Source organism: Cheilinus undulatus, linkage group 21, assembly GCF_018320785.1.
Source record: "Cheilinus undulatus linkage group 21, ASM1832078v1, whole genome shotgun sequence".
NCBI classification, from domain to species: Eukaryota; Metazoa; Chordata; class Actinopteri; order Labriformes; family Labridae; genus Cheilinus; species Cheilinus undulatus.
The window spans coordinates 3,813,690-3,829,313 of record NC_054885.1 but is presented as its reverse complement, the minus strand read 5'-3'; the positions used below and the strand labels follow the sequence as shown (position 1 = coordinate 3,829,313).

Genomic DNA, 15,624 nt, shown 5'->3' with positions numbered 1-15,624 from the left:
GAGACGGATCAGAAATCTAACGCCTCCTGGTTTCTCCCTTTGGAGGTCTTCCAGGCACATCCATGTGAAAGGAGACCCCGGGGTAGACCCAGAATTTGCTGGAGGGACTTTATGTCCATATGTCCCTGGAGAGAGAGAGAGGGAGAAGTAGACTGTCAGCCTGATGTGCACAGTGACCGTGGAACCAGGTTAGGCCAAGGCTCTAGACTCCCTCTGGGCTAGGCCAGGCTCAGGAGGGGGCAAAGATGTCCTGTTAGACATAGCAGCTATAGCTGTACCCTTCCCTCTCCTACTTAAGAACATCTTCCCTCAGTGCAGAACCACCGCACAAATTCTGAGGCTATTCACCCTGCAAAAGTCGCGTCTAACCCCACCTAACCCATGAAAGTAAACTTTTAATAAACATTATATCACTGTTTTCTTTCCATGTGTATTTTATGAGAGAGAAAAGCTGTTAAAAAGTGTCTCTGCGAGCCTGTTAGCACAGCGTTCAATTACAGACTTCATCTGATTATCTGCTCTAGTACAGCTCAGTTTAGCAAAGAAGTGAATGAAGATGTGCAGACTGTAGTCTCTGTTAACAGACCGAAGAGCTTCAAAAAGCTCTGTGCATTTAGTACACTGTGACATCTGCACGTCTGCTCCTCATCCTCACTGCTCTGATTACCATAAACAATGAAAAAACCTGAATGCAAGAGCCAACTTACTAAAAATGTCTGTTTTAAATCAGTTTTGGGCCGATTTAAATACAGTTAAAGGGACAGGCCAGACTAGGCTTGGATAGAATGTGCATAAGCTAAGCTAAGCTAAGCTAAGCTAAGATAAGATAAGCTAAGCTAAGGGCACAATCTAAGCTTTACATAGGTCAACTACCTTCAGCCCAAAACACACCAATGGTGGACTGTTGCATCATATGATGCTCCTCAATTCCTGTCCCTAGCACACACTCACAGCAGTGTGTCATCGGTCAAACTCCCCACTAGCCACTGCATGGCCGGGTGCTTGATACCACAGCTGAAAGCTCGCTCTGGGCTTGCCTCCCAGCTTAACCCTGGTAAGTGGAAAAACGAGCGTTACTGCTGCACCAGCAGTCAACGCCTCCCACTTAGACTACACATCAGTGAAAAGATGACCCTAAATTTCTTCTTCTGTGGTCTCAAACAGAGCTGCTATTACAGCAGCTGAGATGGATAAAACTGCTGTTCTTTCAGGAATACTTTCTGGTGATGATTCTTTGGATTTGTGTCGGGTGGTGCAGGAGTGTTTTGGGCCTTTGCTGGCCCAGAACCCAGTCCAAAGTCATGGAGAAGGATGACTGACTGGCTTTAGAGTTAGAAACTTAATTATACCAGGCTGAAAGCAAGCATAACTTTGCTGTCAACTATCCATCCATCCTATTGCACTTATCCGGGGCCGGGTTGTGGGGGTAGCAGGCTTAGCAAGTCCACCCAGACGTCCCTTTACCAAGCGACACTATCCAACTCCTTCTGGGGGATCCCAAGACCCCAAGATACTTGAACTCCTTCACTTGGGGCAAAGACTCACTCCCCGCCTGGAGGAAGCAATCCACTGATTTTCAGCAGAGAACCACGGCCTCGGATTTGGAGGTGCTGACTCTCATACCAACCACTACTAAAAGACATACGTACACCTTAAGGAATGCAGTTATTGGCTCTACAGCATTCCACATCAATTCTCAGTCTGGAGGCTGCCGTTACCGTTGCAAAGTCAATGGATTGTCCAGATTCCATGTCTGTCATCGGGCAGATCCATCTTGGAAAACTTCAGGCTCATGCGCTTCCTGATCAGAGAACACCCGGCCAATCAGCATCATCTGAGGAGAAAGAGAAGGAAGCTAGACGTGGTTTAGCTGAAGCCGCTGCAAACCTGTAAACAATGGCAGCCGGTGAAGCGATTAGCATGGATGCAACAATTCACTCCGCACAGGCCAACTGCGTCATCCATTTTGCTGCTCTGATTGGCTTCTAATGAATGTGATTGAAAGAAGCTTTGTTAAATACCCTTTGAATTTTATTTTGAAAGCTTCTGCCCTTTCCAGACACCATTTAAGGGTTGTTGCCCAGATGGATGTCTGAGGTTAGGGGGCCTTATCATTAATGGGAATATTCATGATGGAAAGAAGCCTGGAGAGAGGAGGTATGATTATCTGTTAAAATGGCAAAAACTGCATGAAAATAATCAATTTAATTGTATATTTTTCTCTGTATTTTTAGTCCAGATTTTTGTACAAACTGTCAGAGAGAAATAAAAATATGAGAGCTGATTTGAAAGGAGGTGAGGGGAAACTTGTGAGGAAAGCGGTGATAGGAAGAGGAGAGGAGCAGAGATCAAAGTGGGATCCTGCTGATGGAGACGCTGATAGTAACTGTCTCTCCTCCATTATTTATCAGACAGCTGTGCTCTAAGTAGGTTACACTTTTCAGAGCCAGGGAGGGAGACCGGGATGAGGGGAGACAGACAGACAGGCTGGAACTGAGGTAGAAATGAGAGGAATAAAGGCGAGGAGAATGAGGATTGATAGACGCGCTGACAGCGACAGGATGAAGGGATGAGAGAGGCAGACAGGTATGAGGGGAACAGAAAGGTGTAAAAATAGAGATGGGAGTCAAACAGACGGTGCTTAGGAGAAGCCAAACAAACATCATTCAACATGGTTGTCATGCTGTTTGCCTGGGGTGGAAATGAAAACATATATATGTTTAAATATAAATGCATAAGCACACACATGAAGCAGCATTTATGGTTGACATCACAGCAGTGATCACGCAAAGATGGAGGAGGCTGAATATTCATGAATACTGTATGTATGTCATGGAAAGATGGGATGTTTAGAGGAAAGCTTGAGGATGTGGGAGAGTTAAGATGGACAGGCTGTTAAAGACTAAATCACATCTCAAATCAAATGTTTCCCTCATAAATCCGGGGCAGATGGCATCTAGTATCAGCAGCAGGAGTAGTGATGTACAGTATGTGGATGCTTAAGCATATTCAAGCATGGAGGACTGAAAACTCGTGCTGCTTGTGCCTCTAGCACTTCTAACATTAGCCATGCTCGGTAAACCAATCTGACTTTATATACCTGCAGACTCTGATCCGGCTCAGCCTGTAAAATCAAAACAGCAAGATATGGGAGCCCATCATATGTCGATGGAAAGCATCTTCACCTTGACTTATCTTTCTGCGTCGATCTACGCCGTAACAAACGACATACCGTGCATAATTGAGCTACTTATGTAAATTCTTTGCACCCTGTGTCTGAGTTTGTGCCCAGATTTTATGCCATGAAGATCGCAAAACATAGAAAGACACCCCAAATTGTTGTGCACCATGAACTCTAGCCACTGTATGCCATGAACCTCCTGAGACCTGAGCTTTTGTTTGAAATGCATTTTTTGTTTCTCTCACTTTTTTGGGGATAATCCGGACCCAACATTAAAGAAGCAGCCTTTTCTTTGAACAGGAATGAATTTGGATCAAAAACGAAGTTCCATGTTAATAAAAATTTCCTAAAATTTCAAAGAAATTGCCCAGAATTTCTGTGAAAAAGTCTTAAATAGGGCTGTCAAAATTAATGCGTTAATGCGGATTAATCCATCATCATCATCTTAATGCAATTAACCCATCTACAGTGCAGATTGACTCAAAATCCCTGAAATGTCTCTGGCAACGCATTTCAGGCAGTTTGTCCAAGTAGGGTTACCGTTGAGCATGCTGCCGCGCATGCGCAAATGGGCCGTCAATCCGGTAGTGACCAACCAACTCGATATGGAAGATGCTAAACGGCACGTCGGCCCTCTCGATGGGAAATCTGAGTACAAAAAAAACCCCAAGATGGAACAGTCGAGCGGCATAAAGTATTTTGCACATTCAGCAGGGAGGAGTTTTCTTTTCACTGGAGCACTTCCAGCTTAAATACCATATTAATGCGAAGCATACGTTCGTCGGGGATTCTGCTACGCTTTGGCTAACGCGTCGTCAGGCTTGCAAAATGAAACACGATTAATATAAATTAAAAATGAATGTTATTTAATCATGATTAATCGAAATTAATCCACAGCAATCCGGTGATTAATCTGATTAAAAATTTTAATCGTTTGACAGCACTAGTCTTAAACATGTATATTTTTATTTTCTCATAAAAAGTCCCTTCAAATAATCCCCAAATGTTTCAATGAAACTTTATCATTAAAGCCTAATTTTAATTTTAAAAAAATCTAAATAAATTCTTTTTACATTCCTGAAAATTAAAAAAAAATCCCCAAAATGTACAAATAAATTCCATAAGATTACATGGAAAATTACGGCAAATTCCTCCAAACATGCCAACGAATTCCCTGAAAATCCCATTAAGTTCTAGAAATATCCCAATCAAATTCCCAAAATTAAAAAAAAAAATTCCCAAGTTTCTATGAGCACACCTAAAAATTCTTTTTCCCCTAGGAACTGAAATAAAAAATCCCCCAAATTACAAAACATTTCCCAAATTAACACAAAAATGACTTAAAATGAAAATAAATAAAAATATTTCCATGCAAATACTCATCGCAAAAACACTACCCATGAAACTCTGGAAAATACACAAACATCCCAAAAAATTTTTTCCATGAAAATACTTTTAAAAAATCTGATAGCAAATCCTCCCAGTATTTATAGTTAATGAAGTTCAACTTGAAGGGACAGTGCAAACAATTTTCTAAAAAATTCCAGAAGTAGAAATTTGACCCTTTAGTAGGGCAGCCAGAATCTAACACCCTCATATGTGCATGCAGGGTCTTAGTTAAAATAGGACATAAAGAGGTGTCACTATAGCAGGATTTCAGTCTCCTGACAAACACCTACAACACACTGGCTTGTCATACACTATATTGCCAAAAGTATTCACTCACCTGCCTTGACTCACATATAAACTTAAGTGACATCCCATTCTTAATCCATAGGGTTTAATATGACGTCGGTCCACCCTTTGCAGCTTTAACAGCTTCAGCTCTTCTGGGAAGGCTTTCCACAAGGTTTAGGAGTGTGTTTATGGGAATTTTTGACCATTCTTCCAGAAGCACATTTGTGAAGTCACACACTGATGTTGGCTGAGAAGGTCTGGCTCTCAGTCTCCGCTCTAATTCATCCCAAAGGTGTTCTATGGGGTTGAGGTCAGGACTCTGTGCAGGCCAGTCAAGTTCATCCACACCAAACTCTCTCATCCATGTCTTTATGGACCTTGCTTTGTGCACTGGTGCACAGTCATGTTGGAACAGGAAGGGGCCATCCCCAAACTGTTCCCACAAAGTTGGGAGCATGGAATTGTCCAAAATCTCTTGGTATGCTGAAGCATTCAGAGTTCCTTTGACTGGAACTAAGGGGCCAAGCCCAACTCCTGAAAAACAACCCCACACCATAATCCCCCCTCCACCAAACTTTACACTTGGCACAATGCAGTCAGACAAGTACCGTTCTCCTGGCAACCACCAAACCCAGACTCGTCCATCAAATCACCAGAAGCCCGATTCATTACTCCAGAGGAGGCGTCTCCACTGCTCTAGAGTCCAGCGGCGGCGTGCTTTACACCACTGCATCCGATGCTTTGCATTGCACTTGGTGATGCATGGCTTGCATGCAGCTGCTTGGCCATGGAAACCCATTCCATGAAGCTCCCTACCACTGTTCTTGAGCTAATCTGAAGGCCACATGAAGTCTGGAGGTCTGTAGCCATTGACTCTGCAGAAAGTTGGCGACCTCTGTGCACTATGCACCTCAGCATCCTCTGACCCTACTCAGTCATTTTACGTGGCCTACCACTTTGTGGCTGAGTTGCTGTTGTTTCCAATGGCTTCCACTTTGTTCTAATACCACTGACAGTTGACTGTGGAATATTTAGGAGCCAGGAAATTTCACCACTGGACTTGTTGCACAGGTGGCATCCTATCACAGTACCACGCTGGGATTCACTGAGCTCCTGAGAGCGTGCCATTCTTTCACAAATGTTTGTAGAAACAGTCTGCATGCCTAGGTGCTTGATTTTATACACCTGTGGACATGGAAGTGATTGGAACACCTGATTTCAATTATTTGGATGGGTGAGTGAATACTTTTGGCAATATAGTGTATCAGCCAATAATCTAATTATTCATAACTCTCATCTTTCTAAAAACCAAAACAGAGAGTTATAAAAATTCACCCCCAAAAAGACATGCACTATTCAGACTATAATCAACGGTTGAAGTGTTGTAAACATGTTTATTTCTGCTTTAAAAATGGACATTTTAACCATGGGTGTGTATGTGACATGTGCTACTTCTGCAGACACCCTCTAGTGGTCAGTTAGTGAACTGTGTCTTTTTAATCTTGGCTTCACTTTTCAGCCACTTGGTTAAAGAAAGCCATCTACAAACCAGTGGCTGACCTCCCTGGATGCATTCATTATTTATACATGGAAATGACTAATTTTTATGCAGAGAAACTAAAAAAATAAATAAAAGCCACCCGTACCAAAGTCTTAATAAAAAATAAGTCATTTCTAAAAATAAATGTGCCTCTCGTAAATTGGGACATCTGGCACAGGCGATCTTTTATTTAGATGTGGGTAAAGAGCATTCGATTTGCATCTCATCTTTAAAGACTGGGACGGTGGAAATACAGTACATGTAAAGGTCTGCATGTTAATCTTTTACATCCAGTATATCCCCTCATCCTAACCTCCATTTTCAGCTCCCCTTGCTCTTTGTCCCCCTCCCCAAACCCATTCCCACCTCTCTCCACCTCTGTGGTTTTCTCCATAGATTTAATGTCCCGTATCGATTAACAGGCAGCAATGAATGTGATGTGTTTCCCCTTTCTGCGCTCATATTTTAAACAGGAGCTAATCAATACAGGGAGGCCACACAGCAAGGACACGGGCTCACTTAGAGGAAGACGTTTCGACTGCGGTAAGAGTCAGGACGGAGGGAGGAGTAGCTCATATGCATACACCACTGGTGTGTCATTGGGGATGTCCTCCTGGTACGCTTTGCTCTCCTATGTATAATAATGTTAGATCACAATATGGATACCATGATCGTCTTCCTTATTCTTCAATCCCAAGTACAATTCATCAATATTCTTATTTTATAAATACAGTGTTTTAAGAATTTCTTGCAGATCTGAGTCATGGTGTCTGTAATTCAGGACTCTTCTCAGTGTGACATGAACGAGAACATGGACAGAAGACAAACAGTCAAAGATGTTTACTGAAGGATAAAAGAAGAACACAGTGAGATAGATTGGTAGGGTCCACGCACAATCACAGCTACTGTAACCTTGCATAGCAGATGGATACGTCCTTCCTTGTTTCTCACTGGTGAATCCATCTTGTTAAGCTCCATCTGAACCGTTTGGGCCCGGTTAGAAAGTGACAGGACCAATCAGCGACGAGGGGCAGTACTTTCAGGCTCAGCAGAGTCGTGACGTAAACAAGCAGCAGCAACAGGCTGGTGCGATTATGGAGGAAGAGATTAGCGTGGACGCCGCTAGAGCGCCAGTTTTATCAGAACTTGACGACATTTCTTTGTTAAAAGAAGAACAAAGAACAGCAGTGAGTTGTTTTCTTTTCAAAAACGACAAAAGTCGAGTACTGACATGTCTATAGTCGCCATGTTTCGCATTATTCCTCTGTAGCTGTAAACGCACAGCTCAATAGTGGCTACGTCACGTGTTTTGTTGCTCTTAATGACCCGTAGAGATGTGACAGACAGAACGTTCAGCCAATCACACTCTGAGTTTTTTTCAAATCCTCCACCTTTTCTCAGACGTTTCCTATTGAAGCTTTCCCAGATGGATGTGTGGAACAAATCCATCTGGCGTGTCAGGTTAGTTTTTATATGTTTATATTTATAAAAAAAAAAAAAAAAAACAAAACAAAGCAGCAACGCTTCAGGGCAACCACTAACATTTTTTCCAGAGGGTGATTTCTTTCTTCAGTTAGTGAAATATTTGATCTTTGTGATATACCCCTTAATTTAAACAAAAATAGATATTTTTGTCACATGAATATTTTCACAGTTTACCCTCAGGGCCACTTTAAAAATCTCTCACAGAGGAAGATTTTTACCTCATTACGTGAAATGTTTCTGTATTCACTGATAAATTATTTTTCAATTTTTGCATAAACAATAAAAATATGTTTATACAGTTTATAGTTTCATTTAATCACAGAGCCCTTTAATAAACATGGGGGGAAAATAAAAATGATGATGGAATTTATTTATTTATTTATTTATTTATTTTTTTGGATATGATGATGGGGATTTTTTTTCCTTTTTTTTTTTTTTTGAGTTTGCAAGATCTCGCAATCGTCATCTTCTTAATTTTTTTCCTGCCATTTTATATTGCATCAGCCTCGTCGTTAAACAGGAATTTCTTGGAAATTTTCCTTTCCAAAACCCAAGCAAATTCAAAAAAATAAAAACACATACTTTAAAATAATCCCATGAAAAGTACCCAAATATTTCTTTAAATAGTCCTCAAATCTTTCAGTGAAACTTCCTCATAAAGCCTTAAAATTCCAATTAAAAATTCCATAAAAATTCACGAAAAAATTTCAAGCAAATTCTTCAAATATAAAAGCAAATCCCCCACTTAAATGTCTTGGCAAATTCTAGAAATGTGAGAAAACATTCTCTAAAATTCCCTGAAAAGATGGAAGTTTGGAAAAAAAAGGGTTTTTTTTTTGTTCTTGGTGTTATTTTCATCAGCTGTAGTTTTTTTTTTTCTGCATTTCATTTTTGCATTTTTATACAGGTTTTTGGCGTCAGATTAGTCGTTTGTTTTGCAGTGAAATAGTAGAGTTGACCCTCGGGGCCACCGTAGTGATGAACATTTTAATGTAGACGTATCTCCTAATGAGAATACCCACAATTCTCCTGTTTCATTATGACTACATTGTGATTTTTTAAGGGGTAATACCTGGAAATACCGTGGGAACGTCTGTCAGTACGACAAAAACCACATTCTGACATCTTAACGTCAGCCTGCTTCTCCTTTTGGAGATAAAAACCAGTCAGCCTCGGTGAAAAGAAGTCAGAGAGCTCTTTGGAGGCACGCGCAGGGCAGGTAGGTGGAGCTCGTGCGCAGCTGGTGTCACTCATCAAACCGGGGAGAGAGAGAGAGAGAGAGAGAGAGGCCGTCGGGTACAGATCAGAGGTTACCACAGGACACTGCTGCTCCACTGCTGGACTCAACAACAAGAAACAAGCCGCGTTCAGACCCCGACTAACCCGGGATATCTCCACATCCACCAGCCTTACCCGCGGATATCCACCTCCTCTGGACCAAATCCATCTGTGACAGCGTCTGTCAGCGGTTTTATTTCTGCCCTTTTGTCGTCTCTGTGATCCGGAGCGCGTTCCTCTCCGCGGACTGGACCCTACTACTCCACTACATTCATTCCAGCATGCGTGGATTTAAGGACGAGCAGTACCAGCTGTGACGCCACGCAGGAGATAGTTCGCTTCCTTGCAGCTCGGATTAAACAGCGATATCACAATTACATAATGGTATTTTAAGTTGGTGCTAAAATGCAGCGAGGAACTGCTTCCATGTGCGACGAAGGGCTCGAATAAAGCAGAGAGTCGGACGTCAAGGTCGCTAAACTCTTAACAACACAAGTCTGTGGTGGACAAAGGTAATTCAGTGTTTTTCTTCGTGTTTGTGTTGACACCAAAAAACGAGGAGAGCAACTTTTAGAGCAGGCCAGTTCAGTTAATCGAACACTTGTAGCACTAGAGCTGCCAGATCGGTACCGCATTCGATTAATCGCCTTATCTGCAACACAAAGAGAGGGAGTTAAAATGCAATAAACTGATGGGCCATAAATGGCTCTCATAGTGCAAAATCACTTCTTTATGTCTATGCTGATTTAAAGTAAGAGTGCTGCAATGCCTCCAGCTCAGCACACCAGTGAATGAAGAAAAGCTTTGGACCATGTGATTGGTTGCAACATTGATTAGTCGGTTTAAAGGCAGAGAAACGCACGAATAAGACAAAAAATGCTGCAGGAATCTGCTAATATGAGCTGCAAAGAGCTCTTTCACTCACATTTCTACATTTGTTTTTATGTTTATGAGAATTGCAACTTCTTTAGATAACCGAAACAGAAAAATCGGTTGCAACAATCATTAAGTTGTCTTACTGTAACAAACCTAGAAAAAGCTAATTGAACATTTGTAGTATTCAAACTAAAAATCAGTTGCAGTATTTTATCAGTTACCTTGATCTTGCATACTGCATGCAGTCAGTTGGAAGTATAGCTGAGTCGTCAAATCGGTTGCAAGTTTTAAGATGTCCTTACATGCTAAACAGTCGTAGGAAATCAAACAAAAAATCAGTTGTATTATTCAATTAGTCTTAACATAATAAACCACATAAAGCTAAGAACATTTATTGTATTCTCACTGAAAAATCAGTTGCAACATCTGAGTAGCCCTCTTAAGGTGACAAGACATGCAAAGTTTATTAGTTTATCTTAGCACTGGAAGTGAAAAATCGGTTGCAACAATTTGTTTGCTGCCTCAAACAACCACACGAAATAAATGGAAAACACCAGTAATCAAACTGAAAAATCAGTTGCAACATTTAAAAACAGTACTTCACGTAAAGTCTATTTGATCTATTGCTGAGCTGTAAAATCAGTTGCAACATTTAATTAGCTGTCTTTACTTCGCAAACCACACAAAGTTGATGGAACAATTGCAGGATATGAAAGTAAAATCAGTTGCAATATTTAATTGTCATAACGTCTAAATAAAAAAAAAATAAAGGTCATAGAAATTATTTGTACTGAAAAATCAGTTGCAACATTCGTAATTTTCTTTAAGTAAAAAACATGCAAAGTTGATCAAACAGTCCAGTTTGGAAGCAAAAAATCAGTTGCAACACTTTTTAGCCATCTCAACATAATTAAAAGTTGGTTGCAACATTCATTTAGCTGTACTAACATAAAATACACATGAAGCTAATTGAATACTTTATTCATTCAAAACAAAAATCTGTTGCAACATTTTATTAATTGTCTTAACCTTGCCTACTGCCTACAAAATCAAGTGGATCAATTTTTGAGCTGTGAAATTAATTGCAACATTTAATTATCCTTCTTCACATGGCAAACCACTCAGTTAATCAAACTGTTGTAGAATTCAAACAAAAGATCAGTTGCAATATTCAATAAGCTTCTAAAAAGTATAGTTATCAAACTAAAAAAATCGGTTGCAACATGTTAGTCTTCTTAAAGCAAAAAGAAACGTGCAAACTTTATCAGACAGTGCTTGCATTGTAAGTGAATGATTGGTTGCACTTTGCAACCAAAGCTGCTTTCAAGCCTGAAGCCTTCAAGCTGAAAATGGGTTGCAACATTCCATTAGTTATAAAATACTTGCAGCATTCCAGCAGCCAGATTGGTTGCAACATTTGATAAGTTGTCTCAACCCGAAGAACTACACATAGAGCTAATCAAACATGTGTAGCATGAACAGGTTGCAACATTTGAACTGTCATCATAATCTCACAAAGTTGATCAAAAGCCTGTAGCAACCAAGAAGCAATTTTGGTTGCATTGTTTGATAAGTTGTTTAGATGTTTTGAACCACAGAAAGGTTCACTTTTAGCATTCAAAAAAAAAAAACGTGCAACATTCGATTAGCTGTCTTGATCGATGAAACCTAGCAAAACTAATGAAACACTAGTATTTGAGCTTTATATACCGCTTGCAAAATTCAGTCAGTCGTCATGGTGAGAATAACCACTAAAAGTTAATTTAACACTTGTTGCATTCTAATGGAAAAAAGTTGCAACATTTAAGTAGTGATCTAAGCGTGGCATATCATTCAAAGTTAACCGAACACTTGTACCATTTAAACTGAAAAATCAGTTGCAACATGCAGTCATCTTGATGCAATGATCCACACAAAGCAAATCAAACAGTTGTTGTTTTTCAATGGAAACACCTGTGGCAACATTTCTTTAGTTTCAACATCCAATTAATTGCCTTTACGTGATGAAAACAGTGAGGTTAATGTTACAGTTGTGGCATTATAGTGAAGAATCAGTTGCAACCTTGGATTATTTGTCATAATGTGACAAACCACAGGACTTGCAGTGTTCTAATTGAAAAAAAAACAGTTGCAACATCCAATTAATGGCCTTAAGGTGATGACAGTGAAGTTAATCTAACAGTTACAGCATTCCAGTGAAGAATCGGTTGCAACATTGGATGATATGTCTTCTCCCAACAAACTACACAGTTATTTGAACACTTTTGCATCTGAACTGACTAAACAGTTGCAGCTCATCGTAGCCCGACAAACCAAATTAAGTTAATGTAAGACCTGTAGTATTCAAAATGAAAAATCAGTTGCAACATTGATTTAGCTGACTTATCAAACTACATAAAGCTAATGGAGCATTTGCAGCATTGGAGCTTAAACATCAGGTGCAGTATTAGTCGTCTTTTTGAGATTTACCAAACATAGGTGATTTAAGACTGGCAGCACTTGAAGTGAAAAATCAGTTGCAATATCCAATTAATGGCCTGAAGGTGATGAAAACAGTGAGGGTAATCTAACAGTTGTTGCATTCTAGTGAAGAATCCATTGCAACCTTGGATTATTTGTCCTAATCTCAGAAAAAACAAGTTACAGCATTTCAACGGAAAAATCAGTTGCAACATTCAATTAATGGCCTTAACGTGATAAAAAAAACAGGGAAGTTGCAACATTGGGTGTTTTGTCTTAATGTGACAAACTACACAAAGTTATTTGAACACCTTTGCATCTGAACTGACTAAACAGTCGCAGCATTTAATTTGCCATCGTAGCGGGACAAACCAAATGATTTGTAGCATTCAAATGGGAAAGTCAGTTGCAACACTCATTTAGCGGGCTTAACAAACTACACGAAGCTAACTGAGCATTTGCAGCCGCAGTTTTAGTCGTCTCACTGGGATGTACCGTACATAGATGATTTAAGACTTGCAGCACTTGAAGTGAAAAATCGGTTGCAACGTCTGATTAGTCGCCTCAATGTGACGAAACCTGATTAAAACAGAAAGACAGTGGACTGCCTGTACTGGTCAGAGGGCTGAGAGGTCACCAGGAGCCGTCATCTCTCCTCCTCCTCCTCCTCCTCCCATCAGTCTGTTATGAAGATGTGAACTCTTCCCTCCCTCCTCTTTCTCTCCTCACCCTCCGTCACGCTTTGATCTTTTTTTCCTCTCTGTTTTACCACAAAGAGATCAAACGCCTCTCCCTCCTCTCGGGGATGTACGAAAGCGTGGATGTGGTGGGTTTCAGCCCCAGCCCCAGCAGCCCCAGTCCCGGCGGCTCTTTCCTGAGCATGGACTACTACCACAGACCCCCAGGGCTCGGCTCAGAGAAGGGACTCCTGCCCGGGGCAGGAGGACTCCAGCGACCGTTCGGAGGGTCCCTCGTCACCGGTAGACACTGGAGTGGATCGAGCCACTGTGAGTACTGATGTTGAAACGTTGACAAAACAACTACGGGGAAGAGTACAATTAGTGAGTGTGGATAATTTAATTTGTTGAAAAATGACGGGGAGCTGGAGGGTGAACCAGTTGCTCTTTCTTTTGATATTTGTTGTCAGCTTAGGGGGGCTCATGCAACCCCCTTCTTCAAGTATGAGGAGCTCCACAGCCCTTCTTTAAGCCTCTTATTAACAAGACAAGTAATTAATGTTGTATAGCGCTTTAAGTGGCTTTTAATTTGACCCCAACGAGCCTTCTTAGGATGTTTCCTTCCCTTTTTTTTCAGGACTTCAGAGAGCCCTTCTTTACCGTTGGTGTCTAATCCATCAAAACCAGAGCTCTGGTTGTCATACATTATTCTGGCATTAACACAGTGGAAATCTTTGGGAATTTTCAAACAATATTTATACCTTTTTTTGTTCCCACAGCACTAAAAATAAAAGTTCTAGCCCTCGATATTGGGTGATATCTTAGCAAAAAATGCAGACGAACTCCTGTACATGGCTTGAATTGCACAAATGTGTTGAAACGGAACATTGCACAATGTTAGTCCAATTAAGAGAGTTCTCTCTCTCTCATTAGCTGTCCCCCTATAAGCGAGGATCATGACAACACCAGATTAGTACATTTTAATCAGATTAAGGTAAAATAAAAGGATACTGGTACCTCAAAGTTAGATACTGGTCAAAGTTAGGCACTCAATACTGGGTAATTTCTTATTTTAAATTTAAGAACTGCATTATTTAGTCTGTAAGCTTTCTAAAAATGTGACTAAAGATCTGTTTTTTAAGTTGCAGTACTCGTTAATACTTGATAGATCAAAATAATCAAGAAATTATCATTTTAAAGATACAATAAGAAGAATTTTGGCCCTTAAAATGACTCTACTCTTCTATTTTCTATAGCTATGGTTTTAGTTTGGTACTTGCATTACTCCATATATTTATTAAAGCTTTTGAAGACAGAAAAATTCTAATCATAATAGTTGTTATGGTGGGTATATAGTGACTGCAGCTGCCACAGCAGAGCCTCAGTGACAGACACGACATGTTTACTGTTGTTGTGAAAAAGCTTCATGTTATGCTTCCAGTATTACACATGTGTAATCAGTTCCTGCTGTTCTGTTGCTGTATCTATTTCATGATTTATGCTGCTCAGCCAAGATGATCCATGCTTTAATTTCACTCACAGCAGCTGTGTGTTAGATCTGTAGTTTTTTCAGGGCATCTGTAGTAGTTGTGGGCAGCGTGACAGCACCACTTACAGGCTTGGCATATGTACTACAATGTTTTCAGTGGTTCTGTGCTTACGCGGATATTTCCTGAAACGATCCCGTGCTTACGAAAGCTTTTTCAAAATGAAATGGAAATATATCATATTTGTCTCCGTGTGGCCAGGGCGTAATTTTTACAACTGGCTCCACTGATAGTGAAGAATTGTGGATTAGCATGAGAATAGCTGACTGCAGAGATCAGGATTTGTAGTTTACTCCTTGGCAGTGGCACCCACCCGCATCCACTCGCACCTGTAGAGCTCTGAACTGAGTCCTGTTTTCCATGCTTAATGTTGGGATCCATCCGGACCCAACTCCACTCGACCCATGATTGAATACAATGTTGTCAATGTCATCATTCAACCACTGGATTTGTTTAAATGCTTTACTTTTGGCTGATGCACTATCAGTGTCTTAACAGAAAGGGTGCAGTTTTAATTTTGGTAGCTATTTTTAATTTTAATCCTGGTTTTAGTCACATTTTAGTCATTTCTAGCCTTTTACATTTTAGTCTAGTTTTAGTCCATAAAAAGTTCTCACATTTTAGTCTTTACTTTTAGTCCAAGCTTTTATTTTCTTGCCTAAATCTGGTACCATGTCATGATAGTGTGTTCTATGCACTCTGCCAGATTTGGGCCGCTTGCTTTTTACAGCTGAGAGGCTGCATGGATACAGATGCATTGTTTTTTGATAGATTTACCCACAGTAGAGAAATATCATGGATTCTGACTAAAACTACATTACATTTTAGTCTGGTTTAAGTCATCTTGACGAAAACTAAACTTGTTTTGTCAGTTTTAGTCATCACAGATCTATTTTTGTTAGT

General features: G+C 40.3%; 1 protein-coding gene across 1 annotated transcript in view; it reads left to right on the top strand.

Moving 5' to 3' along the window:
• The first annotated feature begins 9,163 nt into the window (after positions 1-9,163).
• The window catches only part of LOC121529586 (retinoic acid receptor alpha-B-like), a 33,872-nt gene continuing 27,411 nt past the window's right edge, over positions 9,164-15,624 (top strand). Inside the window, exons 1-2 of the mRNA XM_041817525.1 lie at positions 9,164-9,673; positions 13,274-13,504. Coding sequence (XP_041673459.1) covers positions 13,303-13,504 — 202 coding nt within the window. The 5' untranslated portion in view covers positions 9,164-9,673; positions 13,274-13,302. The remainder of the gene's footprint in view (positions 9,674-13,273; positions 13,505-15,624) is intronic.